A 27,977-nucleotide genomic window follows, 5' to 3' on the forward strand; every position below is an offset into this window, starting at 1 on the left:
GCCCACAACCAAGGCACATGCCCCTGACCGGAACCGAACCCGGGACCCTTCAGTCCGCAGGCTGACGCTCTATCCACTGAGCCAAACCGGTCAGGGCTTCTTTAACATATTTTTATTGATTTCAGAGAGTGATAGATCCTCCCTTCCCCCAACTGGTGGACGGAGTATGACGTAACCTGCAGCCCGGAAATACCTGAGTGACTAACCATGTACCTTGTATGGACTATACATTGGACCACCCATCCACACCTGCCAAATACCCTAAGCCTTGTCCTATATGGACCATGCAGTGAGCCACCAATCAGTGTGCGCCGAGTACACTCAGCCCCCACCCCTTCCCATTCCGCCCCTCAAAAGGCGTGCCCACCCTGCACGTGCTGCTGTCCTCCCCTTGCGAGGCAGCCCGCAGGTCCTTCTCCTCCGATAAAGCCTGTGGTCCTGGTTTCGGCCTCTGTCTGATTTTTCAGAGAGGAAGGGAGAGGAAGAGAAAGAGAGATAGAAACATCAATGATGAGAGAGAATCACTGATCGGCTACCTCCTGCACAGCCCACAACCCGGGCATGAGCCCTTGACTGGAATTGAACCCAGGACCCTTCAGTCCGGAGGTCGAAGCTCTATCTGCTGAGCCAAATCGGCTAGGGTGGCACTCTATTCTTTTTTTTTTTTTTTTTAATATATTTTACTGATTTTTTACAGAGAGGAAGGGAGAGGGATAGAGTTAGAAACATCGATGAGAGAGAAACATCGATCAGCTGCCTCCTGCACACTCCCTACTGGGGATGTGCCCACAACCAAGGTACGTGCCCTTGACCGGAATCGAACCTGGGACCCTTCAGTCCGCAGGCTGACACTCTATCCATTGAGCCAAACCAGTCAGGGCGGCACTCTATTCTTTATAATGCTTTCATAGCATTCCATTCAATGAATGTCTCATTCACTTATTGATAATCACTTATTTTGTTTTGAAATTTTTGTATTTGAAATACTGTTATTTTTGTATAGAATTCTAGAATTGACATTGCTCAGAGTATGTTTTTTACATTTCAATAGACATTGCCAAATTTCTCTCTAAAAACAGAATAATTTTTAAAAAGAAAAAAAGAATAATTTACATCCCAACCAACACCTTCCAAACACCAGATATTACCAATATGAGAAGCAAAATAATGAATAATGATGTTATCTAAATGTTGATTTAATTGCATTACTTCTCTATGAATGAAATTAAGCTTTTTTTCATATTTATTAACCATTTGAATTTCTTCTATTAATTACCCTTTTAAATTGTTTATTCATATTTCTACCAGGTTGTTGGGGGGGGGGATTATTGATTCCTTGTATTATAGAAATTTACTTTCTGTCCCTCTATTGTATGCCAAATGTTACCTTCTAGTCTGTGACTTCTCTTCTAATTCTGTCAGTGTACTTTTTCTCCCAAGTTGTAGTACTAATAACATTAATCGCTGTATCCTGAACCCTGACTCCTTGGAGCCACCTCATTTTGCGCGGTGCATGTGCCTTTATTCCGCAGGGCCTGGCAGAATGCCTGGCGCACAGTGGGTGCTTAATAAATGCAAGATGAAGGACTGACAGAATGCGAGGTCGGCACCACTCTCTGCTCGTGGGTCCTCCCGCCTGCCAAGGCCAACGCCACCTTGCCCGCCAGGTGCTGCAGGGTGGACTCCAGCTCAGCAGAGGGCATCCCAGACCCCTCACCAGCCCCGGAAGCTGGCTGCTGCTGGGAAGACTACACTTCCCAGCGATCCCATGGAACAGCGAAGCCTCGCTTGACAGCCACCGCCACAAGTCTTTCCGCCTCCCCAGCCTGCCTGGGAGTGGAGCTGGGTGATGGTGGCCTGACCAGCGGTGCAGCTGCGGGAGCCCATGCCTCTCCCCACCACCGACCTGCCAGGAGCCCCAGGAAACCAGCGCTGCCGACCTGTCATGCTCGCCCCTCCCAGCGCCCCCGGGGGGCCCAGGCCGGCCTCTCCCCGACCTGTGCTGAGGCTGCACGCCTCTGGCCAGATGTAGCTGGGATCCGTCTCCCCTTCGCTCGCCCGGCCGATCGTTCCTGCCATCCCACAGCGGGGCGGGCTGGTCCAAGGCCCGCAGGATCCCCGATGCTGCACAGCTCGCTTTCCTGAGAAACCACCGGCACCCAGAGTGGGGGTCAGACCATCGGGACGAACGTGGGCCCGAGGGAGCCCTGAGGGCCTGGAGGCCGGGCCGCGATGGCCCCAGCACTGCCCTGGCTCCTGCTGTGGATGGGCTCGGCAGTGCTGCCCACCCGCTGTGCCCAGCCTGGCATCCGGCTGCCTCTGCGGAGCGGGCTAGGGGGCACCCCCCTGGGCCTGCGACTGCCCCGGGACACCGAGGAGCCCGACGAGCCCGGCCGGAGGGGCAGCTTCGTGGAGATGGTGGACAACCTGAGGGGCAAGTCCGGTCAGGGCTACTATGTGGAGATGACTGTGGGCAGCCCCCCCCAGACGGTAAGGGCGCCAGGCCACGCTACCCTCCTCCAGCAGGAGCAGAGGCGGGAGCTGGGGGGCAGCATGCTGGTCCCTGCGAACGTGGGCTGGGTGGTGTGGGCAGGAGGGACCCTCTCCCGAAACCTTCTCCGGCGACCACGGTGGCAGCTAGGGTCACCTGTCGTTCCCAATGCTCCCCTTCCCTCTCAGGCGTCCCCGTGGCCCTGGTCCGCCGGCCTCTCTTCACTCCCATCTTACACACACACCTCTTTGTAAAGATTTGGGGCAGGAGAAATATTTCCGTGCGGGCAGCCTGCCCCGGAGAAGGGCCCAAGCCATGGGGTCGCTGGGAACAGGTGTGAGCCCCGGCCAAGCCTGAGTCTGCTGCGCCCACCACTCCAGACCTTGGTCACCCAACCCCTCACCTCCTCTGGCGTTTCGGGAATCAGGCTTCCCACCATCATTCCTGGCACCTTGAAGGCCAGGGAACCCTGATCCGAGTTGGATGAGGCCCTTTCTCCCACTGTCTGGGCTACCACGGGGGCAGCAAAGCTGAGGCCTGAGCTCCTGTGACCTCCAGGCCAGCCCAGAAGCCCTAGACCAGCGGTTCTCAACCTGTGGGTCGCAACCCCTTTGGGGGTCGAACGACCCTTTCACAGGGGTCGCCTAAGACCATGGGAAAACGTATAATTACATATTGTTTTTGTGATGAATCACTATGCTTTAATTGTGTTTAATTTGTAACAATGAAATTGGGGGTCACCACAACATGAGGAACTGTATTAAAGGGTCGCAGCATTAGGAAGGTTGAGAACCACTGCGCCTAGACAGACAGGCTCCTGAGGTCCATCCCTCTTCCGCCTGCCCCCTCCCCCACTGACATCCACCCCTGCCCCTCCCCCGCCCCAAGCCTCCAGGCACAGGCCAGAGAGGACTAGGCTGAGCCTGGGGAAAGGACAAGTCGCAGCTCAGGAACCAGAGCCCCTTCTGGGACTGCGACTCCGATAGCTGCTGGGGGGGCAGGGGGCGGCCTGGCAGCGATGGCGAAAATGCCACCCACTCTCCCCATCCTTGCTGACAATCCCTGGTACCTCCAAAGTGGCTGGTGCAGGTTGCACCCCCTGCACCGCTGTGGGTGGGTGGGAATGTGGGCGTGAGCAGCCCTCCGTGGGGGCTGTGGCCAGCCTCTGTGCACATGTGCTCCCCTGTGGGAGGGTCTGGACACAAGTGACAGGATGGCTCTGTGTGCGGGTGTGTCACCTTGAACCTGAGCCGCCCCACTCCCCTCTGTCTATGTTGAGGAGGCCTGTCCTTGGGAGGGTCTGTGAAGGGGAGTGTCTGTGCGTAGGGAGCAGCCTGGGCTTCTCAGGAAGCTCCCTCTGCAAGGCTCCACCTCCCAGTGGCCTGGTGGACGCAGCCTTCCGGGGCAGCCACCCAGGCCCGCCCGCCGCCCGGCTGACCCAAGGCTCCGGTCTCCCCCGCGAATTCCTCCTCTTGCCTGCACACCCTTAGTACCCAGGAGCAGTCTGGAAGTCAGTCCTCAGGGCGAGAACAGAGCGAGGTTCAGAGTATCTGAAGGGAGTGGGGTGGCTCAGGTTCACAGGGTGTTGTCAGGGACCAGGGGATGTGGAGACCTGGGGCCATGTGTGCTGTGCAGAGACCCCGGGACATGGCCACGGGACAGGGCTGGGACACCATACGGGCTGCAGGGTCAGACAGACAGGAATGCCAGCTTTTCCTCTCCTCTGCTGTGTGGCTTTGGGCAAACAGTCTGACCTCTCTGAGCCAATTGCCTCGCCTCTCACACGGGTGCAGAGAGCTCTCCTCTGCCAGGTCGTTGTGGGCATTAAACGAGACCATGTAGGTGAAAGCATCTGGAACAGTGCAGCGGGCCACATAATTGACCTGCAGTCAGTTAAAGTCATTTCCTCCCAGTTTGTCTGGCCACTTCTGCCTCTTCTGTGCTGTGCATGAAACATGGTGTCCTCAGCCTCAGTGTTTGCACTTGGGGGACCATTTACCATACTTCCCAGACCCCTGAGATGATGTCTATACCCCCAGCCCAGAAGTTGGCAGAGAGTAATTGTCCAATAAATGTCAATTCCTTCCCCCACATTTTCTTTTTTTTTTAAATAATTTTTTAATAGATTTCAGAGAGGAAGGGAGAGAGAAAGAGATAGAAACATCAATGATGAGAGTCATTGATTGGCTGCCTCCTGCACCCCCCTACTGGGGATGGAGCCCACAACCTGGGCATGTGCCCTGACCGGGAATGGAACCGTTACCTCCTGGTTCATAGGTCAACACTCAACCACTGAGTCACGCTGGCTGGGCCCTCACCCCACCCTCCTAAGGGAAGGGAGGTGGGCTTAAAGTTCAGCGCCAGCCCAGGGAGCCAGTGCAGGAGACCCCCGGTGGATTGCCCCATGGCTGCAAACCTGAGCCAGTGCCAGCCGGGCTTGGCTCTGCGGTGACTTTGATTCTTTCCCGGCAGTCTGCCTTTCTCCCCCCTGGCGGGCGGCTGTAAGCACCATGTAAGAGCACGCCTGGCAGATCCTCTGAACCAGTCAAAGCGAGCGCTTCCTATGTGCTGTGCAATTAACTGTGGGGTTTGGGGGCTGATCCACAAAGAGATGGAATGTATGTGTTCTGCCCTTAAGGAGTTGAGTGTGCAGTGGAAGAATAAATGCTAGGACCAGGTACCCCATTGCTATGTGAGGTCCCCAGGCCCCTGCTATCGGAACTCATTCGAAATAAATGTACATTCTCTGGCCCCACCTCAGACTCACTGAGTAGGGATCTCAGGGGAACACTGATCTACTTAGCACAAAGGGTGCGATCGGTGCTCAGGGAGAGGTGACCTCAGGGAAGGCCTCCCAGAGGAGGTGGTCTGTTAGCATGAATAGGAGGGGCGGTCATTCTTGGTGGGAAAATGGCACCTGTTCCACACAGGAACTGCGCTTTCTTTGTATGCCCACTTCTCTCCCTGAGACTCGGTTCGACCAGAAGAGGCCACAGCAAATGACAATGAGTTACGTGTGTTTGAGCTTCGGAATATTTGTCCTGGAGACAGAGTTCAGGAACCCAGTCCAGTTGATGTTACAGGTTCAGGTAAATAAGATAGAACCAAATTGCCCAAAGCCTTAAATGTCAAGCTTAAGGTTTGGACGTTGCTCTGCAGGTACTTGTGTGGGGGAATAATCTGAAGAAAGCGATGCTGTAGGGAGAGACATCCACATGATGGAAGGAATGGAACTGAGACGCGCGGGGGCAGAAGGTCTGTCACCCAGTCCGAGTGAGAGGCGCCATGACAAGGCCAGACGAGGCAGTGAGAGATGAAAAGGGAAGACCAGGATGCGAGGAACAGTACACGCAGGTGGACAGGACTTGGCAACACTGGTGTGAAGAGTGGGGAAGAAGGTGTCAACGATGATTTCAAGATTCTGATTGGGCCCTGGCCGGTTTGGCACTGGATAGAGCATCGGCCTGAGGACCAAAGGGTCCTGGGTTCGATTCTGGTCAAGGACATGTACCTCGGTTGCAGGCTCCTTCCCGGCCGGGGCCCTGGTCAGGGCGCGTGCAGGAGGCAACCAGTCAATGTGTTTCTATCACGTAGATGTTTCTCTCTGTCTTTTCCTCTCTCTTCCATTCTCCCTAAAAATCAATGGGAAAATATCCTCGGGTGAGGATTAAAAAAAAAAAAAGGTCTGGAGAGGTAAGAAGTTAAGGATGAGGAAAAGGGAAGAATCAAGATTTAAAAAAAAATTCTAAAGGGAATGCCTCTTTCTTGTAGAAAATCTGAAAATAAAAGCATAAAAATTAAAAAAAAAAAAAAGGTCTGATTGGGAGTGACCTGGATCTGAACAAGACGTTTTGGGGAGCAGGCAGGCTGGCAGGAGGGGATGGCTTAGCAGTACTGGTATACAAAAGCTGCTTGTACTTAGGGTTGCACTTTATGCAAAGTGTTTAAAACATATTCTACTAGATTACTTTGTTTTTCATATTCACAGCTTCTAGCAGAAGTAGGGACTCAAAGGGTAAACAGTTAGCAAGGTGGTAGGCCAGAAAGTGAAGATTCTGTCTCACCCTGTTCTTCCCGCTACTCCATGTCTCCAGTGTGTGTGTTCCCGCTACTCCATGTCTCCTGTGTGTGTGTTCTTCCCGCTACTCCATGCCTCCTGTGTGTGTGTTCTTCCTGCTACTCCATGCTTCCTATGTGTGTGTTCTTCCCGCTACTCCATGCCTCCTGTGTGTGTTCTTCCCGCTACTCCATGCCTCCTATGTGTGTGTTCTTCCTGCTACTCCATGCTTCCTATGTGTGTGTTCTTCCCGCTACTCCATGCCTCCTGTGTGTGTTCTTCCCGCTACTCCATGTCTCCTGTGTGTGTGTTCTTCCTGCTACTCCATGCTTCCTATGTGTGTGTTCTTCCCGCTACTCCATGCCTCCTGTGTGTGTTCTTCCCGCTACTCCATGCCTCCTATGTGTGTTCTTCCGCTACTCCATGTCTCCTGTGTGTGTTCTTCCCGCTACTCCATGTCTCCTATGTGTGTTCTTCCGCTACTCCATGTCTCCAGTGTGTGTGTTCCCGCTACTCCATGTCTCCTGTGTGTGTGTTCTTCCTGCTACTCCATGCTTCCTATGTGTGTGTTCTTCCCGCTACTCCATGCCTCCTGTGTGTGTTCTTCCCGCTACTCCATGCCTCCTATGTGTGTTCTTCCGCTACTCCATGTCTCCTGTGTGTGTTCTTCCCGCTACTCCATGTCTCCTATGTGTGTTCTTCTCGCTACTCCATGTCTCCAGTGTGTGTGTTCCTGCTACTCCATGTCTCCTATGTGTGTTCTTCCCGCTACTCCATGTCTCCAGTGTGTGTGTTCCCGCTACTCCATGTCTCCTATGTGTGTTCTTCCGCTACTCCATGCCTCCTATGTGTGTTCTTCCGCTACTCCATGTCTCCTGTGTGTGTTCTTCCCGCTACTCCATGTCTCCTATGTGTGTTCTTCTCGCTACTCCATGTCTCCAGTGTGTGTGTTCCTGCCACTCCATGTCTCCTATGTGTGTTCTTCCCGCTACTCCATGTCTCCAGTGTGTGTGTTCTTCCCACTACTCCATGTCTCCAGTGTGTGTGTTCCTGCTACTCCATGCCACCTATGTGTATTCTTCCCGCTACTCCATGCCTCCTGTGTGTGTTCTTCCCGCTACTCCATGCCTCCTATGTGTGTGTTCTTCCCGCTACTCCATGTCTCCTGTGTGTTCTTCCTGCTACTCCATGTCTCCTGTGTGTGTTCTTCCCGCTACTCCATGTCTCCTGTGTGTGTTCTTCCCGCTACTCCATGTCTCCTGTGTGTGTTCTTCCCGCTACTCCATGTCTCCTGTGTGTGTTCTCCCGCTACTCCATGTCTCCTGTGTGTGGTCTTCCCGCTACTCCATGTCTCCAGTGTGTGTGTTCCCGCTACTCCATGTCTCCTGTGTGTGTTCTTCCCGCTACTCCATGTCTCCTGTGTGTGTTCTTCCCGCTACTCCATGTCTCCTGTGTGTGTTCTTCCGCTACTCCATGTCTCCTGTGTGTGTTCTTCCCGCTACTCCATGCCTCCTCTGTGTGTTCTTCCTGCTACTCCATGTCTCCTGTGTGTGTGTTCCTGCTACTCCATGCCTCCTATGTGTGTGTTCTTCCCGCTACTCCATGTCTCCTGTGTGTGTGTTCCTGCTACTCCATGCCTCCTATGTGTGTGTTCTTCCCACTACTCCATGCCTCCTGTGTGTGTGTCTCCGGGAGAAGAAGAAAGGGTTTATGGTGAACGTCCCTCTGCCATTCTCACATGATACCTGCTCTTACTTTCTTACTACACTTACCCAAATGTGTGTTTCCCTCATAAAACACCAACCTCTTGAAAACAGTGTCTTTGTTTGTTTGTGTGTGTGTGTGTGTGTGTGTGTGTGTGTTAATCCTCACCCGAGGATATTTTTCCATTGATTCTTAGGGAGAGTGGAAGGGAGAGGGAAAGACAGAGAGAAACATCAATCTGAGAGAAACACATCGATTGGTTGCCTCCTGTATGAGCCCCACCGGGGCCCAGGCCAGGGAGGATCCTGCAACCAAGGTACATGCCCTTGACTGGCATAGAACCTGGGGCCCTTTGGTCCATAGGCCGATGCTCTATCTACTGAGCCACACCAGCTAGGGCAAGAACAGTGTATTTTTAAAATGTTTATTTTTTTCAGTGTCTCATTTTTCTTTAATATCTCCGGCACCACCAGGCTCAGAACATACACCTGAAAACGTTGAGTGAGGGAATAAATAAGCTGTAAACATCTAAATAGAGCTGTTGATGGGCAACTGTAAGTGCAGAACTGGAGTTCTGGTGAAAATATTTTTAGTCTTTTTCCTAAATGAAAGAGTATCATCTCATTATACTGGTGTAAGTGTCACTATCCAAATGCAGGACAAGATTAATTGTTTTGATTGAAATCTGGGGAGAGTCGATTCCGTTGAACAAATGTTTGCGGAGCACCTGTGTGTGCAGAAGAGAAAATAATGTCAGAGCCGCAGCACTCAGAGAGGCCCCGTGTGTGTGAGGCCAGCCGTGTGCACACCTCAGCAGCACCCGAGACCTTGTGCATTTGGTACGAAGAGAGCAGTGAGTCTCGGGAGTGAAGCAACAGGGTGCCAGGGTGCCTGCTGGAAAGGGGGGCCTTTGACTCGACGGGAAGACGAGAGGCTGTGCTGCTTGCGCGTGCCGGGGCAAGCACTCTGAAGAGAGGGAGGCCCAGCTACGCTGGGAGCTGGGCGCTGGGCTCCTGCTGCGGGGCTCGGGGAGCGCGGGCTTGAGTCTAGCGGCAGAGAGGCCTTGTAGGGACATGGGACGGGGGTGGTCAGTGTAGTTGGGGCTCCAGGAAAAAACTTCAGTGTGGAGCAGTGATTTCCACCCCTTTTCCTCTCATGGCACCCATAACCAATCGCCCAGCTTCCGTGGCACACCAGAAATATGCTAATGGCTTTTTACTGATCTAACAAATAGAATAGGTACAATTTTGATTCCTTCACAACGACGGCTTTGGTTGTGTTGGCTGCTGTCATTTTTTAATTTGACAATTTAAGGGAAAGGAGGATAGCGCCCCTGACCAGGTCGTCAGATTTTGCATGTTTGAAAAATTCTTGCTGTTCACTGGTTGAAAATCGCTGGTGTGGAGGGTAGCTTGGACACCAGGGGTGGGGAACATCTGGCCTGCGGGCAGGATAAGGCCCGAGAAATCATTTGGTCCGGCCCTGCCAAGGCATTAGGGGTGAGCTGATTAAATGTCTGACCAAATAGAGCAGGCTAATTTTTAAGATGGTAATTCTGTATGGCCCTCGACTGATGTTGTAAATATCCAAATGGCCCTTGGCAGAGAAAAGGTTCCCCACCCCCGGTAGAGCCTGGGGAGGAGGATCGACGTTAGAATAGAAGGTCCTGGAAGAGGTGGGGGGATGAGGACAGCGAGGAGGACGAGGAGGACGGTCCTCAGAGCCGCATTCACACGTGAGTCCAGCCCAGGGCTCTACCCTTGGTGCTGACGGGGAGAAAGACCCGTCCCCTCCTTTCAGCCGCTCTGACTGCTCGTGTCGGGAGCACAGCAAAAGGAGCAGCGTTTAAAGCACAATATACTTTTCCAAAATGTGATAGTTACCACTCTGCTTCAATTGCTAGGGCTGTGTATTAGCATGCTCACTTGGGGGATGAGGAAATGGAGGCTCAGAGAGAGTGCGTGGTGTGTGGGACTTCACAAGGGACCCCAGTGTGAGGAGAAGGTTGGGAGAAAGGCAAGCAGGCAATACTCCGTATCTGCCACCCTCCGAGGTCTGCTCCCACCTGCCCCAAACCTCCCAGCTCCCAGCATAGTTCCGTTTTTATTGTGTTTATACAGTGGAATTCCAGGTTATATATATTTTTAAGTTCTGATATTAACTCAATGGAAATCCATTGAATTCAACGAACCACCATTCAACTAGACCAGTGGTTGGCAAACTGCAGCTCGCGAGCCACATGCGGCTCTTTGGCCCCTTGAGTGTGGCTCTTCCACAAAATACCGACTTCTGCGCATGGGCCACGAAGTTTCAATCGCACTGTACGTGCGCACTCGCACATGGTATTTTGTGGCATTTTGTGGAAGAGCCACACTCAAGGAGCCAAAGAGCCGCATGTGGCTCGCGAGCCGCAGTTTGCCGACCACAGAACTAGACAATGCAGGCAGGACCCCAGTTCTAAGGTTGCCGCCAGTTCCTGAGGCGGGGCGACTGGGCTCGGCTCCCTGCTGCACGCTGGTCCTTCTGGGACCCTCACTCAGGCTGCCCCAAACTCGGCCTCGGCCCCCCAGGTCAGGAAAGGAGTCTGTGGGGCGTGGGGGGCATTGGGAGAGACCGTGCCTTGCTGAGGTTGGAGGTCAGGAGCCCTTCTCGCTGTCTCCAGCAGAGCTCAGCTGGGCGTCCTGGTTGAAAGTCCAGGGAGAAGAACAGGGAAGCCCCCACCTGACAACCAGCTGCTCTGTGTGCCGGGAGCCAGGCAGTGGGGAGTTCTGGGCTGGAGCCGGACCCTCCAGGCCCTGAGCAGCCCGTCGCCTGCACACCTGCGGGCTGTGCCAGGGGCTCCTGGGAGGGCAGGTGCATGCTCAGAGGTGGAGGGGAGCCCACAGCCCCAGGGGCCCACCTGGGGAGCCAGACGCCTAGGTCTTTTTTTAAAAAATTTATTTTTATTGATTTCAGAGAGGAAGGGAGAGGGAGGGAGAGATAGAAACATCCATGATGAGAGAGAATCATTGATCGGCTGCCTCCTGCACGACCCACACTGGGGATGGAGCCCACAATCCAGGCATGTGCCCTGACCGGGAATTGAACTGTGACCTCCTGTTCATAGGTCAGCGCTCAACCACTGAGCAACACTGGCCAGGCAGGACTCCTAGGCCTTCCTCTCAGACTCTGACAAAGCCACGGAGCAAACGGCTGAGCTCCCTGCCTCTCCACCCCAGCTGCTCCTTTCGCCAGGCCTTCTAAGTGCATGGCCTGTGGTTGGCCCTGTCTGCCGCCCACCGGAACCTCCTGCGTCCAGGCTGCGTGTCTCCTTGCCTGGCCTCTGGGTGCCTAGACCTTTCACCAGGAGCACAGGGTGTGAACCCTGGCACCTTCCGATGGCCCCAGCTGAGAAGCCAGGTGCTGGGCTTTGCTTTCCACTGAGTACAGACCCAGAGAACAGGAAAGCCATGGCCACTGTGGGTGGGGGATGGAGAGATGACAGGAAGGACCTACTGTGTGACAGTGAAAAGCAGATAACCTAGCAGCCGTGATGCCTCACAGGCTGGAGTTTCCGGGTGGGTTTCATGGAGGTTGAAGGGCAAAAGAGACACCTCAACAGCCACCAGGGATGGGATGGACAGAGGAAGTAAATTCTCTTCTTCGAACAGAAGACCTCTGCCTTTCCTCTCTTTGGTACACTGGGGTCCTGCATGAGCTCAGAACGGCATTTTACTGCTTAAAAAAAAAAAATGTTGGAGACCATTGTCTTAGGTCTGGTCTGTAAGACAGATGTGTATACTTTTTAACCATTCATAGCCACCGACTGAATTGGAAGCACTAACAAATGTGAACTGGAAGCACTAACAAATACTAGTTGAGCCAGATTGAGGCTGGGGGAAATGGAGCATCCTGTCTAAAGGGGGAAGGGTGCACTAGCTAAGGTTTGGGGTGATGTAGCCAGCTTCGGATTCCTTAAAACAACAATAACAAACACCCAGCCCGTGTGGCTCAGTGGTTGAGCATCGACCTATGAACCAGGAGGTCACGTTTCAATTCCTGGTCAGGGCACATGCCCGGGTTGGGGGCTCAATCCCTAGTGTGGGGCATGCAGGAGGCAGCCAATCAATGATTCTCTCTATGATTGATGTTTCTGTCTCTCTCCCTCTCCCTTCTTTTCTGAAATCAAATAAAATTATATAGAGGCCTGGTGCACAAAAATTTGTGCACTCGGGTGGGGGTCCCTCAGCTCGGCCTGTGCCCTCTTGCAATCTGGGACCCCTAGGGGGATGTCCACCTGCTGGCTTAGGCCCACTCCCTGGGGGGATCAGGCCTAAGCTGGCAGTCAGACATCCCTCTGGCAGCCCGGGAACCCTTGGGGGATGTCCACTTGCCAGGGGGGAGCAAGCCTAACCCAGCTGTGGGCAAACTATGGCCCACGGGCCAGATCTGGCCTGTTTGAAATGAATAAAACTAAAAAAAAAAAAAAGACTGTACCCTTTTATGTAATGATGTTTACTTTGAATTTATTTTAGTTCACACAAACACTCCATCCATGCTTTTGTTCCGGCCCTCCGGTCCAGTTTAAGAACCCATTGTGGCCCTCGAGTCAAAAAGTTTGCCCACCCCTGGCCTAACCTGTAGTCGACATCCTTAGCACTGCTGAGGAGGCGGGAGAGGCTCCTGCCACCACCACTGTACGGGCAGCCATCAGCCTGGCTTGTGGCTAAGCAGAGCTCCCCCTGTGGGAGCACACTGACCACCAGGGGGCAGCTCCTGCATTGAGCGTCTGCCCCCTGGTGGTCAGTGTGTGTCATAGTGACCAGTCATTCCCAGTCGTTCTGCTGTTAGGGTCAATTTGCATATTACCCTGTTATTATGTGGGATATTTAAAAAATAGCCCAAGGTGGGGAGCCTGGTAGCCTGCTTGCTCCCCGGTGTCAATCACCAGCTTCAGCCCGTGGAGCAAAGTGGAAGCAGGGGTGGGTATGATGGGTGTCGGTGCTACAGTCACCCTACAGTCCCAGACTAAAATCACAGCCCTGCAAAGACCCTGGGGCTGAGTTAACAGCAAGAATCTGTGGTGGTTCAGAGAATTGCAGGAAATGAGGCAGTTACTACCAGTTAAAAAAATTACGCCCTAGCTGTTTTGGCTCAGTGAATAAAGCGTCAGCTTGCAGACTGAAAGGTTCCAGGTTCAGTTCCAGTCAAGGGCACGTCCAGTTGCAAACTTGATCCCCAGCCCTGGTTGGGGCACATGCAAGAGGCAACCAGTCGATGAGTCTCTCTCACATCAATGTTTCTCTCTGTCTCTTCCCCTCCCTCTCACTGTCTCTAAAAATCAATGAAAAAATATCCTCAAGTGAGGATTAACAACAACAAAATTGTGAGGGAGCACCTACTGAGGGTTAAGTAAGAATCCTATATAATAAAGAGCTAATATGCTAATTAGACTGAAGAGCAGAATGACTGTCCAGACATCCTTCTGGACAACCATCTGGATGACCTTCCAGGCGAAGCCAGGGCTGTGAGGGGCTGTGGGGGCAGAGCCCCTTGCATGAATTCATGCACTGGGCCTCTAGTAGATAATAAGGATACAAAGGTGCCCCACCCTTGAGCAGCCCACAGTGGGACATACAGGCTTTAGCTAAATGATTGGCATGTGATGAGTGATGTACAAAGAAGCAGCTGTTACTGAGGCCTGCAAGAGACAGAAGCTCATCTTGGCTGGGGGCATCAGGGCAAGACCCTCGGGATAAAGGATGTTTAAACTGTGACTTGAACTTTGAACAGAAGTTAGACAAAACAGGGGAGCACATTTTAAGCAAAGGAAACAGCATACGGGAAGGTACAGAGGTAAGAGGTCCTTGAGCTTTTGAGAAACTTCCCGAGAAGCATGGGGAGGAAGGGGGAAAGGGACAAGATGTCCATTAGAGTTGACCTATGGTTGACCTAGAGGCTCCCAAGGTTAAGGATCCCAGAACTTAATTCAGATAGTTTTGTATCAGTTACCTGGTGCTGTGTAACAAACGACTCCAAAACTTGGCGGCTGAAGACCACGGCCATTTTGTTTCGTGGGATTCTGTGGCTGAATTCAGCTGGCGAGTCAGCTGGGGCCGGACTACGTGGGCCTGCTGGGCCTCTTTCTCCAGGAAGTCTTTCATCCTCGAGAAGGCCAGACCGAGCTCCACTCTCAGGGCAGCATTCCACAAGGGCGACCCCCAATTCATGAGGGGGACCCCCCTCTGCTCTCCTCCTTTGCCATGGCTCACTGGGCAAAACAAGTCATGTGTCCTAGCCCAGCATCGGTGTCAGAGGGGATCCCACCAGGGCAGGCAGACGGGGTGTGAGTCCTTAAATAACAATCTACCATACATTCCTTCTCCCAAGGAGAAATTTGGGAAGGCCAAGGAGATGAGAGAGCAGACGTGGGCTTGGTCAGACCAGTGGATCCTGGTCCTGGCTTTGGGGCTCATGGTATAACAGGGGTCAGTTTGCCGACACACTAGTTCTCAGTGTCCTCAGTCAAATGGAAGATGCTACATCTCAGTTTAGCAACAAGGCTTGTTACCTGACAGGATAAGAGCGCTTCTCCCCTTACCTCTGAGGCCCACTCAGAAGGAAATAGACCAGGAGAATTAGAAATAGGATAATGTGGATTAAAGCTCCTCCCCAGAGGCTTGCAAAGTGGTAAGACCTTGGGGTGGGCTACCAGGGAAGGCTGTGGATCTTAGTAACAGATCTTTCTGGGTTGGAAAGAACCGCCCCCTCCAGCTAATGGACAGATGGCTCCTAGAGTCTCTTTTTATCCAGAAAGTCTGCTATAGTTGGGCCAAGGCAACTGGGATTTGGGGGACAAAGACTTACCCTGCACTCCCCAGCTTGGTCCCTCTCTCATCAGGCAAGGTTATTGCTGGAGATTCCCCGGGCCTCGCCTTTCCCTGCAGGCTTGTTAGCACCTCCCAGGAAGCTGCCTTCCAGACGCCCCAGGGACACCCGTGTTTGTTAAGTAATTGGCACTGACCTGGCTCTGACCCCCAGGCTTCGGTCCCTGTGCATCTAAAGGCAGTAGCTACAGAGACTCCTGAGCCAGCAGATGGGGAACAAGTTGGATGGCTTCAGGACCCCAGGCGCCTGGAGACTGGCATCCTGTGTCAAACTCGGGCACCTGGTGAGTTAGAGCCACACCTACAACCCCAAAACCCCCAGTTTGGGAGTCAACTGAGGGATCCCCTCTGCACCCAAAATAGGGGGCAGAGGGGCTCGTTCCCACTTCTTTTCCTTTAGCCATTTGTTAACTCAAGCAACCAGTATCGCCAGGCCCTGTGATACCCACTCGGGACACACTGGGGACACGGGAGGAGAGGGCCAGTGTAAAACCACAGCGCCAAGTTCGATGGAAGCATTTTAACAAGAGAGTATGCCCTGGTCGGAAGTCTCTTTAGAGCTCAAGCTGAAGGGTCATAGGAGGTGAGTGGACAGAACTGGAGGTCAGAGTGGCAAGGAGAAGAGGGCTTGGGGAGCACGGGACAAGCTGCACTGGATACGTAGGCAGGACTGGATCATGAAGGGCTTCTGAAATGTTAGTGCTTTAAACTTTCTTTTTCTAAACATATATTTTTTATTGATTTCAGAAAGGAAGGGAGAGGGAGGGAGAGACAGAAACATCAATGATGAGAATCATCAATCAGCTGCCTCTTGCATGCCCCCTACTGGGGATGGAGCCCGCAACCCTGGCATGTGCCCCGACCAGAAATCTAACCCGAGACCTCCTGGTTCATAGGTTGGCGCTCAACCACTGAACCATGCCAGCCCGGCTAACCTTTTCTTTTAATAGCAAGGGAAACCACTGACACCTGGTCCGGTGTGCACCTGGAAGAGGTCCCTCCCCCACAGTGCAGACACAGGCTGGAGGGGTTCAGGGGTGGCTGTGCTCTGCCCGGGCAGATTCCAGGATGAAATGAGGAGAGCTTGGCCTCAGGTGGCAGGGGAGAGGGCAGCGAATGAATAAATGCAGGAGACGTTAGGATGGCTAACTGCACAGGACTGGCTGAGGACTGGCGAGGAAGAGGATGTGTTAGATGGCTCTGAAGCTGCTGACTGAGAGAAGAGATGGCTGGGGGTGCCATTCACTAATACGGGGAACACCGGGAAAATACCGATGGGCAGGACCGCGCAAGGTCAGTTTGGGCACCCTACATTCCAGGTGCCTCTGAGGCAGTTTGATGTTGCTTCTAGGGGTGGCAGGGGGTGGGGGAGCTGGGGGGGGAGGGTTATAAGCTTAGGAGTCATTGGCCGAGAGGTGGGATCCGTGGACTGCAGCCAAGGGCGAGATGATGGAGAGAGAGTACAGCAGGGAGGAAGGGGCCAAAGGCAAGCCTTGAGAAGTGAGCCTGCACCGCAGACAGAGCTACGGGCGGGGTGCGGGGAGGGGGGTCAGGGGTGACTGGAGGGGCGGGCGCGTGTGGGGCGGGGTGGGGGGTGACAAGGAGGAGAGGTCAGCGGTGCTGACTGTTCCTGGTTTGGAAAATGTGTCCTGCGTTTGGTGACTGTAAGGCTGTTCTATGGTGGAGGGAGGGGTAGAGGCGAGATTCCGTTTTAGAAGGGGCCGAGCAGGGGTGGGAGGTGAAAAACGAAGACAGCTTGGCTGCCGACTTTGGTTGTGAAGGGAGGTGGGGGGGGGAGCTAGAGGCGGATGTGAGATTTAAAAGATTTAAAAAAACAAAGATACTGAAGCATTTGTAAATGCCAATAGGAAGACTCCAGAGGATTCAGGGTGGTCAGGGCACGCGTGGTGGCTGGGGACCCTGAGACTGGGATAGTGAATGGGGGCGGGGGTCTGAGAAGCTAGAAGGGAGCCGCCCCGCCCTGCTGGAGGAGGGACCTCTGAGAGGACCGCCAGGGGCAGCGAGGCTGCTGGGGCAGGTGTGGAGGCCGGGCTGCGGGCCCCTGGCGAGGCCTGCGCACAGGCTGGGCGCCCCTCCCGTGGCTGGCCCCTGGCCCCGACTGCCCTGTTCCCTGGTGAGTGTGGGCTCAGGGCTGAAGCTTCTGCAAATGCGTAAGGACCGGAAACCCCTCTCTCGGGCAGGACCGCACTGCGAAGGGCAGCCAGACAGCCCGACGTTTGCCAACGAGGAAATGGCACCTGCTTCTTATGGTCCCCATTTTCTCGTGAGGATGGAGAGCAGAGGCCACAGAGCAGGGGTGGCCGGGACTGGTGAGGGTGGGGAGCTCAGGGGGTCCTTCCTCCAGGGCGGGACCCCTTTGAGGTGAAAGGGGGAGACCCTCCTCAGACCAGGAGGAAGGCTGCCCCCTCCCTGCAGTGGGAAGGAGGGCGGTCGGGAGCAGCGGGGTCAGGGAGCCCAGATAAAGCTCTGTTGTGGTGTAACACATGGGCACGCATCCCAGGCCACTGTCCCCGCAGAGCCATGGGGTCCTGGGTTGTGGAGGCGCCTCTTTCTTGGGGGTCCCGTGCTACCAGCATCCCTGCCACCTGAGGCCGCGCTCCGGTGCTGGGAGCAGAGCGGCAGGTGGGGCAGAGGGGGGTGAAGAGCCGCTTCAGTCGTTATCCGATAGCCGGCTGACATGGCAGCTCTGAGCCTCCAGCGTCTGGAGACCCGGGAGACCCGGGAGAGGGCAGGAGAAGCGGGGAGGGGCAGAGGGACATGGGAGCCAGGCCAGGAGCGGGGCCAGCAGGACGCCCAGCAGGGTCAGAGGCCCGGGGGCCAGTGCAGGGCGTCTCCCCGGGGCTGAGCAGGCTGGGCGGGGACGGGGTCAGAGGTGCCACAGAGGCCCACGGAGAGCAGGGAGGAGCTGGCAGAGGAGGCAGCCGGAGCCAGGGAAGCGCAGGGACCTCCCGAGGTGGCAAGGTCAGAACCTGCACCAAACCCAAGGTCGGCTGACTGCGCCACACTGAGGACGGAGGATACAGAGCGGAAGGGCCGGAGGTCAGGGGAGGAGCCAAGGGGTGAACATGGCACGTTGGCAAGAGGATTCGCTTCACAGAGGGCCGTGTTTCCGAGGCCAGGCCCTCCCTGCTTCTGCCCGTGAGGGTATGGTAGGCATGCAACAGCTCCAGCCGGGAAGTGACAGGGAGGCGGCTGCAGAAGGTAGGGGTCAGGCAGGCCATCGAGGATGAAGGAGGGGGGACAGGTGGAAGAGATGCCAGCAGGGCTGCACAGCAAGGGCCACCAGACACCTGTCCATGTTCACCCAGCCCCACCAGGGCCCCGGCGAGGGGCGTGATCCTGGCTCCCACCCTTTCTGGCAGTGGACTCGGGTCTGTGTCGCCTCTGGGACAGAAGGGGGGCCTTCGTGGAGCCATGTCTGGCAGGTAGGGTCAGAAGCACGCAGGCATCAGGTGCCATGGAGTGCCCTCACTCCCCGTGCCGGTGCCAGCTCCTGACAGCTGGCGGGGTCCAGCCAGGTGGCCTGCGGGGGACACGCTTCCTCGGAGAACCAGAGAGGAAGGAGGGGCGAGCTCTAAAGACAGAATGGACGGGGAGGGGTGGGCCAAGGGGAGACAGGGCCAAGGGGAGACAACACCCCCCACACACTGTGGCTCTAATGACACAGAAAATGCCATGATTCTCCAGGGGAGGCAGAGACATGGTTTCTGAGGCCTGAGGCCCTGCCAAGGCCACAGGACACGTCCTGCCTGGTGGACACTCCTCTGGGGACATTCTGCAGGGAGGCCGAGCAGGAGTCAGGCCCCATCCGTGTTAGTGACCCGCGCTCTCCCCTCCCTCCCGCAGCTCAACATCCTGGTGGACACGGGCAGCAGCAACTTCGCAGTGGGGGCCGCGCCCCACCCTTTCCTGCATCGCTACTACCAGAGGCAGCTGTGAGTCCAGGAGCTGGAGGGGAGAACTGTGCCCGGTGCAGGGCCAAAGGGGGTCCGAGGAAAAGGGGGCTGCGGGGAGAGAGGCTCCTAGGATCCTTCCTGCCGGGGAAGGGGAGAGAGGAAGTGACGTGAGCAGGACAGCTGAGTGGGGTGTGGGTCTGAGGGGCGTACTGTGGGAAAGGGTAAATTGAGAGGCAGCCAGGAAGTTCTTTGGGGTGGAGAGCAGGCAGCCTCCTGTGCAGGGAAATAAGCTCTGAGCAACCCCAGGGTCCCCTTCTCTCCTGAATGGGAGGCGGGGGCCTCGCTCCACAGCCTCCCATCTTGGTTTCAAGGCAACACCAACCAAGTGTAGGGTGAGCAGGCTGCAGTGAGCGCACCTGCCGTGTTCTCGCCCAGGGGTCACTCTTGGTGGCTCTGCACCGTTCACGGGAGTGGAGAGCGAGTCTTCCAGAAACCCCACTGCCTGGACCAGTGTCAGGACTGTGGGCTGAACCGCCTCCTCCCCATCAGCCAGAGGCCAGCGCCGGGATTTAGACAACTGGTGGGAGGGAGGGTCGAAGTGGTCTTTAAGGTAAGAGGCTGCGAGGGATCCTAGAAGCAGGACATGGATGTCTGTGGGTGAGCAGAGGCTTAAACCCATTCATGGACTTCCAGGACGATGCCAAAGCCACCTCCCCACTGCCGCCTCCCCTCAACTCCTCGTCTGGAGGAAGCAGTCAGGGCGCAGGGCCTCGGGGTCGATGAAAGGCAACTCGTGTAGGTCCTTGTCCCAGGCCTGTCCCTGTCCTCCATCACACTCACACACACATACACACATGCGCTGGTCAGCAGTGCAACTACACCCAGGTAGGGGTGTTGATGGGCATGTCCCACACATGTAGGTGGTGTGTAACCTGCATGCTCGGCTGAGATGCTGTGCCAACCCCTTCTCCGGAAGAACTTGTCGTAGAGGCTCCACATTTACCCCTTGGCACTTGGTCTACCACTCGGCTGGCACTGCTGGATCCCAAGGCAGCAGGAGAATCAATGGCTCCTTTTCTCTGGGAGCTTGACAGAGCTGGGGTGGGTGGGGAAGAGATGCCACTAGCTGTCCCTGCAGCAGCAAGTACAATGCACAAAGCCTAGACTGTTCTGCCCTGGGCCTGAGCTCTACATCCAGCAGTGTGAGCCATGGGGACAGGACGGCGAGCCCAGCAGTGTGAGCCATGGGGACAGGACGGCGAGCCCAGCAGTGTGAGCCGTGGGGACAGGACGGCGAGCCCAGCAGTGTGAGCCATGGGGACAGGACAGCGAGCCCAGCAGTGTGAGCCATGGGGACAGGACAGCGAGCCCAGCAGTGTGAGCCGTGGGGACAGGACAGCGAGCCCAGAAGTGTGAGCCGTGGGGACAGGACAGCGAGCCCAGCAGTGTGAGCCGTGGGGACAGGACAGCGAGCCCAGCAGTGTGAGCCGTGGGGACAGGACAGCGAGCCCAGCAGTGTGAGCCGTGGGGACAGGACAGCGAGCCCAGCAGTGTGAGCCGTGGGGACAGGACGGCGAGCCCAGCAGTGTGAGCCGTGGGGACAGGACGGCGAGCCCAGCAGTGTGAGCCGTGGGGACAGGACGGCGAGCCCAGCAGTGTGAGCCGTGGGGACAGGACGGCGAGCCCAGCAGTAGCTCCCTCATCTGTTTGCCAGGTCACTTTACACCGTTCCGGGTGGTGGGCCCCCCTAGAGTCTGGTGAGCAGCCTGGAAGCATTTACCTAGAATGCCCCGAGGTAAGCCAGGCGGCTGGGAGTTGCTCTGCTGCTGGACCCTGTACCAGCTGTGGTCACGCACCCACAGCGCTCTGCCTGTTTTCACAGGTCCAGCACATACCGGGACCTCCGCAAGGGCGTGTATGTGCCCTACACCCAGGGCAAGTGGGAGGGGGAGCTGGGCACCGACCTGGTGAGCATCCCCCATGGCCCCAATGTCACTGTACGTGCCAACATTGCCGCCATCACGGAGTCAGACAAGTTCTTCATCAATGGCTCCAACTGGGAAGGCATCCTGGGGCTGGCCTATGCCGAGATCGCCAGGGTGAGTGGAAGAGGCCGAGGTCTGGACAGCGTGTCTGCACACTGCTTGTTACACAGGGGCGGACTTGGGAAAGAGAAGGGGAGGGAACTAGCCGAGGAAGGGAGCATCCGTCTAAAGGCAGTCTGAATCTCATCCGGGTAGAGGGCACAACTGGTACGGAGCAGGCTTGGTTTCCAGACTCTATGATCTTTGGAGTAAGAGGCCCCTGAAACATGATGGGCACATGGGGACCCCATAGATCTGTAGGCCCTCAGTACTTCCTGTTTGCATGGCGTCCTGCTGCTAATCCCAGTACCTCAAGACGGTCTTTCCCAAGGAACATCCCCGCCTTTGCAATCGCCCCCCGGTGTAGGCAAGAAGCTGGCCTCTGTGTGAGGATACCTCCTCTTTCCACCACAGCCGGACGACTCCCTGGAGCCTTTCTTTGACTCGCTGGTAAAGCAGACCCACGTGCCCAACCTCTTCTCCCTGCAGCTGTGCGGCACCGGCTTCTCCCCCAACCAGTCGGAAGTGCTGGCCTCAGTTGGAGGGAGCATGGTGAGTAGGTCCTGGGAGAGGGAGGTCCTGGCACTGGGTAGAGATGGGTGCCACCTGCCTCCCGTCCACAGTCTTGGGCTCTGCTATTTAGTATCTATATTCCCCAACCCCACTCTGTCCATCCTGTCTTCCTGGCATTACTCCAGAAAGGACTCAAGTCGCCCATGGTAAACCTGGAAAGAATCAGAGATGATTAGGAGGTTTCAAAGGAAAGGGAAATGAAACCTACTGGAGTAAGATTATTCAGTCTGGTGATAAGGCAGAGATGTAAAAAGTTTAAAAGTCTATTTATTAATTAGGACAACTGGTGAATGGTTTTCCATCTCCAACAAGCAGAAAAAATAAAATTTATAGAAGCAAATAATCATTCATTCAACATTTATTGTGCCAGTTTAGGTTTAAATAACTTCATCTCAAGGACTGTGATTCTGAAACAAATAATTAAAACTTCTAGAAAGTCTCTTCCCCTGAACACATTGTTTTGATGTTGCTTTTTCAATGTTTTTATTGATTTCAGAAAGTAAGGGAGAGGGAGATAGAAACATCAATGACGACATAGAATCATGGATTGGCTGCCTCCTACACGCCCATTGAGGATCTAGTCCAGTGGTTCTCAACCTTCCTAATGCCGCGACCCTTTAATACAGTTCCTCATGTTGTGATGACCCCCACTTTCGTTGTTACAAATTGAACATAATTAAAGCATAATGATTAATCACAAAAACAATATGTAATTATATGTGTTTTCCAATGGTTTTAGGCGTCCCCTGTGAAAGGGTCGTTCGACCCCCAAAGGGGTGGCAACCCACAGGTTGAGAACCGCTGGTTCTAGTCTAAAACCCCAGGCATGTGCCCTGGTTCTTAGGTTGATGCTCAACCACTGAGACACACCACCGGGCATGAACACATTCTTTTTTTAAAATATATTTTTATTGATTCCAGAGAGAAAGGGAGAGAAAGATAGAAACATCAATGAGAAAGAATCATTGATCGGCTGCCTCCTGCACACACCCCACTGGGGATCAAGCCCACACCACGAGCATGTGCCCTTGACCAGAATCAAACCTGGAACCTTCCAGTCCGCAGTCCAATGCTCTATCCACTGAGCCTAACCAGCCAGGGACATGATTTGATTAGAAGCAGGATGAGAAAGGTGGTCTGTGGAGGGCCTACCCACTCCCACAAGTTCCTGGTCCTTCGCTTGCTTTTAGGGCGACTTGCTGCCCTTCGTGCTGGGACTCAAGATACCTGCCTTTTTCTCCCTAGATCATTGGGGGTATTGACCCCTCGCTATACACGGGCAGCCTCTGGTACACACCCATCCGACGGGAGTGGTATTATGAGGTGATCATTGTGCGGGTGGAGATCAATGGACAGGATCTGAAAATGGACTGCAAGGAGGTAAGAAGAGCAAGGGGGCACCAGGGAGCGGTACAGGGCGTGGCGACAGGGTGAGGTCAGACCCTGGGTTAGGAGGTTGGAAGGACAAGGCAGGTGCAGGACCTGCAGGAAAGCTCGGGGCTGAACCTACAAGTCAGGAGCACAAGGGCCACACAGGGGACCGGCAGGGCACTTCACAGGGACCGCCTGGCGTAGGACTTCATAAGAGTAAAGCTCGCCGGGATCCATCATGGCCTTGCTTCACGGCCTGGTTTGCAAAAGGCAGTGCGATGTGATGGTGAACGGGAGTCCAGCTTTGGGTTCTGGCTCTGCCCTTAGCAAGTGTCTGCCCTTAGGTAAGTTACTGTCGGGTTTGTTTCCTCTGCAAAAGAGGTAAGAACAGTGTCCCGAGTGTCCATCCCAGTACCCGGCACGTAGCAGAAGCCAGGAAATGGCAGCTAAGCGTGGGTCTTCCTCACTTAGGTTCTCAGTGCGTGCTAAATTAGAATAGATATAAAAGTACTATGAAAAATTAAAACCACCATACAAGGTACTTTTATTTTCAAGATTTGGAGAACATCTTTCCACCCAAGATAGTAAGAGCATTTTCTAAATGCTCCCTGTGTGCCAGGACCACTGCAAGCACTTCGAATGTATTAATTTATTTAATCCTTATAATAACTGTGAGGTAGGCACTATTATTACCCTTTAAGATGGGGAAACTGAGCCACTGAAGTTAGGTAACTTGCCTAAGGATATACTCCTAAGAAGTGGCAAAGCCAGGATGCCACCCCAGGCAGCACCTGACACCGTCAGGTGAACCCTGTGACTCTGGCCAGAGCCTGGCCTCGCACACAGCTCCTGAGTATTCTAACCTCTCTTCTCCCTCTCAGTACAACTATGATAAGAGCATCGTGGACAGTGGCACCACCAACCTTCGTTTGCCCAAGAAAGTGTTTGAAGCTGCAGTCAAATCCATCAAGGCAGCCTCCTCGGTCAGTGGGGCTGAGTCGGGGGTACAGAGATGACTTGAGTCCGAGGGAGTCTGTTGAGTCACATCCTTCAGGAGCCAAGTGTCCCCCTCAGAACCTTCTACTTAGACTCTTTCGTGGGTGTTTGCTTGTCACACAATCCCCCTCGAACAGTGTTGGCCTCATTCTCCCACTCTCCTCCTCTAATTCCTGGGTTCAATGGACCTTTCCCCATTTGGATATTCCAGGAAAAGCAAAGGCCAGTGAGTGTGATCTGAGGATGGGAGGTGAGATGGTGGCAGGGGCTGGTTCCTCACTGTCTCCCTTTCTGCCCGCGGCAGACAGAGAAGTTCCCGGACGGCTTTTGGCTGGGGGAGCAGCTGGTGTGCTGGCAGGCAGGCACCACCCCCTGGAACATCTTCCCGGTCATCTCGCTCTACCTGATGAGTGAGGTCACCAACCAGTCCTTCCGCATCACCATCCTTCCACAGGTGCGTCCCTCCGCGAGGCAGCGGCCCCAGGAGACAGTACATGTAGGGAGATGTCAGTACGTGGTTTCCCAGAACTTGGAAGACATAGATGAGTGTCCAGGGGTGAAGGGCTCGTGGAAAAGCAAGCCCTCGGAGCTCAGGGATGCCGACAGGAAGAGCGGGCTAAGGACACAGCCACTAGAAGGCAGAGGTGGGGTGCATGATGGAGCGAGGAAGACACTCTGACGCTTTGACTCCTTATCCTTAGCAATACCTGCGGCCAGTGGAGGATGTGGCCACATCCCAAGACGACTGCTACAAGTTCGCTGTCTCCCAGTCGTCCACGGGCACCGTCCTGGGAGCTGTCGTCATGGAGGGCTTCTACGTGGTCTTTGATCGGGCGAGAAAGCGGATCGGCTTTGCTGTCAGCGCTTGCCATGGTGAGCGCCAGGGTGCGGGTCAGTCTATCCATGTCCCCCCTGTCCAGCAGGCAGCAGATCTGGGCCCCGCCAGTCTGGGAGGGAGGAACAGTTGCCTCGAGCCAGAGTCAACAGGTTGTGCCAAAGCCAGAGGCAGCGCCTAAGCTTCCCACTGCCTGGCGTGGTGACCCTGCCTGCTTGGGAGCTTCTGCTAGACGCCAGGAGCAGCAAGAGCTGTCAGGCACCTGCAGGAGCTCAAGAGCAACAGGCTACAGTGTCCCTGCCACCTGCCGGAGGGAAGCTTAAATGCCATTTCAGAATGGTAGCGGGTGCCCTGCCCAGGCTTCACAGTGGTTAGAGCACTGGCCCATACACCAAAGGGTCATGGGTTCGATTCCCAGCCCCAGCCAGGGCATGTGTGGGAGGCAGCTAATTGACGTGTCTCACATCGATGTTTCTCTCTCCCTCCCCCTTCTCCTCTCTCAAAAAAAAATAATGGAAAAAATATCGAGTGAGGATTAACAAACAAAAGGTCGCTGTTCTCTGTGGCCTGGAGGAGATGTGCCTCCACCTGGCACTGCTTTCTACAGCTCCTTGGGGCCAATTTCAAGGCCTGGTCGGGAGGTCCTTTTCTTGCATAATCCAAACTGCGGTGTGACACTGAACTGCCTGCTCACATCTGCCCTTTCTCCAGTGCACGACGAGTTCAGGACGGCGGCGGTGGAAGGCCCGTTTGTCACCCCGGACATGATGGACTGTGGCTACAACATCCCACAGACAGACGAGTCAACCCTCATGACTATAGCCTACGTCATGGCCGCCATCTGCGCCCTCTTCATGCTGCCACTCTGCCTCATGGTGTGCCAGTGGCGCTGCCTCCGCTGCCTGCGCCACCAGCACGATGACTTTGCTGATGACATCTCCCTGCTGAAGTGAGGAGGCCCATGAGCAGAAGACAGAGCATCCCCTGGACCATCTGGGTGGTTGGTTCGACTTGGTCACAAAGAGATGGCACCTGTGGCCAGAGCACCTCAGGACCCTTACCCACCCACCAAATGCCTCTGCTTGACAGAGGAGGAGGAGCTGGCAAGGTGGGTTGCAGGGACTGCACCTGCAGGAAACAGGACAGGGAAGAGACACGCTCTGGTGGCAGGAATATGTCACCTCAAACTTGAGTTGGGAAGTTCTGCTGCTGGAAACTTCAGCCTGATCTTTGCCCACCACCCCTTCCACCCTCCCACCCAAAGCATTCCTCTCTCCCCAGTTCCAGAGTGGGCACACCCCACCGGTCACCCAGGGGTGTCTACAGGGCTCAGCCTTGCTTCCCTGCTGCCCAAGGCAGTAGGAGCAAACGCAGTTAGCTTTTGCTTTAGAGATAGGAACTGTATCAATGGGCTTAACATTGGTGCAAAGACTGCCTCTTGAATTAAACAAAAAAATAACCTGACTGAATGTTTGTACAAATGGTTGGAAGAGGAAGAGAGGGAGTGTGAAGACAGGGGACACTGGGAAGGAAGCAGGAGAGGTAGAAAGGACACCGCCAGCTCCTGTTTTAGGCTTCACCTCCAAGACAGAACCCTCTCGTAAACCGGTGTTGCTTCCCAGAGTTTTCTTTGCTGTGTTTGCAGCCTATCAAAAGGGAGGTGGGAAGAAGGGCTTATTTGCCAAAAAGCTCTTTTTAGCTCTTAAATTAAAAGTGTCCACTAAGAAGTTCCATCTAACAAATGAATTTCTACCTTATTGATTCCACTTGTCCCTACCTGGACGCTTTGCTCTACAAACGCTCGGTAGCCGTGTAACGTCCCAACCCTCCCAAACCCCAGGCGTCCTCTGGGAAAGCAATGGGAACAAAGCAACTGAGCGGGGCTGGGCCTCGCCTTCCTGGGCACCTCTCCACTCCTCCCCCAAGCCCCGAGACCTCGGAGCTCTGCAGCTGAGGTGCTAAGAAGAATAGACAGGAGCCCTCTCCTACCTAATAATCCTCGAAAGCGGAATCCTAAAGATTCATTTCACAGGCACAGGGGTGATGCCCTTCACCCGCCTGGAGTTCTTCCTGTTCAGCTGTAAGATCTTTACATAACACAGAGCCGTTTCATTGCCTTCTCACCCTAGGTCTCAGCCGCCACGTATTTGGCTAAAGCATCCCCAGTGGCACAGGTATTGGAGCCAGAATGTCAGAACATAGGGCTCGTTGACTATAGCACCGTCACCTTCAGTGTCCAGGCTGCCTGGAGAGAGGATGGGGCCTCGACTTCCTTCCTTCCTTTTCCACAAGAGCCCCTCAATTTCCTTTTCTCCTGTCCTGCTCTCTACTCCCCACTCCTAATAGTACTTGGGTATCCAGGCTAGTTCTTGCGCTAAGTACTGGGGACGAAGTTCATTTCCTATCCGTTCTAACACAGTCAACTATGATACCAGTGTTAGTGGAAAGCAAATTTTCCCAGTATACCCACTGGGCCTCATTCCTCTGTGGTCTGCACCCTGCTTCCAGGTAAGGGGCCTGCTGAGTGTGAATTACCTGAGGGAGAGGGAACTACAAGGAGGGCCCCTGGAATCCTGGCTTCAGCCAGCTGCCACAAGCCATACACAATAAATCAAGAACACCGAGTCGTAGTTTCTATCTGGACTCTCTTCACTCCCCTGCACCTGGTGCTGTTTGGCTGACAGGAACACCCCAGAACCACACAGACTGACAGGAAGACTGGAGACTGTCCGCTTCCAGCTCGGAACTTACTGTGTAAATAAACTTCCAGAATTGTTACCGTGAAATAAAAATGCCGCATTCTGCTTTATAATTTCTACCCATGTTGGGAAAACTGGCTTTCCCCAGGTCTTCCCAGGGAACACAAGTTAGCCCCTTCATTAGTAAGCCCCACTGTCCTCTTTTCCTTTCAGAGAAAACTTGGGCTCTCTTTTAAGAGTAACTTCCTTTCTATCCTGGAACTACAAACTCTAAGTGTAAAAAAAAATTTGTTTTGAAAACAGCTTCTTGCTTGCAAAAATATGTATTCTATATCTCTATTTTTAAATCTATTCCAGAAAAATGACTGTCCCATCTCTCCTCAC

At 54.5% G+C, this 27,977-nt stretch overlaps 1 protein-coding gene across 1 annotated transcript; it reads left to right on the plus strand.

Moving 5' to 3' along the window:
* The first annotated feature begins 1,791 nt into the window (after positions 1 to 1,791).
* BACE1 (beta-secretase 1) lies at positions 1,792 to 27,703 on the plus strand. The gene is made up of 9 exons (XM_036324220.1): positions 1,792 to 2,490; positions 18,986 to 19,074; positions 20,918 to 21,134; positions 21,534 to 21,671; positions 22,938 to 23,072; positions 23,945 to 24,046; positions 24,364 to 24,513; positions 24,761 to 24,932; positions 25,606 to 27,703. The coding sequence occupies exons 1-9, from the start codon at positions 2,233 to 2,235 to the stop codon at positions 25,845 to 25,847; spliced, it is 1,503 nt and encodes a 500-aa protein (XP_036180113.1). The 5' UTR covers positions 1,792 to 2,232; the 3' UTR covers positions 25,848 to 27,703.
* Positions 27,704 to 27,977: the final 274 nt, after the last annotated feature.

Source organism: Myotis myotis, unplaced genomic scaffold (genome assembly GCF_014108235.1).
Source record: "Myotis myotis isolate mMyoMyo1 unplaced genomic scaffold, mMyoMyo1.p scaffold_m19_p_10, whole genome shotgun sequence".
Lineage (NCBI taxonomy): Eukaryota > Metazoa > Chordata > Mammalia > Chiroptera > Vespertilionidae > Myotis > Myotis myotis.

Bases quoted from the DNA above. Each gene is read 5' to 3' on its own strand.
- BACE1 (XM_036324220.1), top strand. From the start codon at position 2,233: ATGGCCCCAGCACTGCCCTGGCTCCTGCTGTGGATGGGCTCGGCAGTG. The intron at 19,075-20,917 runs GTGAGTCCAGGA...CTGTTTTCACAG, and splicing joins CGCTACTACCAGAGGCAGCT to GTCCAGCACATACCGGGACC. The intron at 21,672-22,937 runs GTGAGTAGGTCC...TTTTCTCCCTAG, and splicing joins CCTCAGTTGGAGGGAGCATG to ATCATTGGGGGTATTGACCC.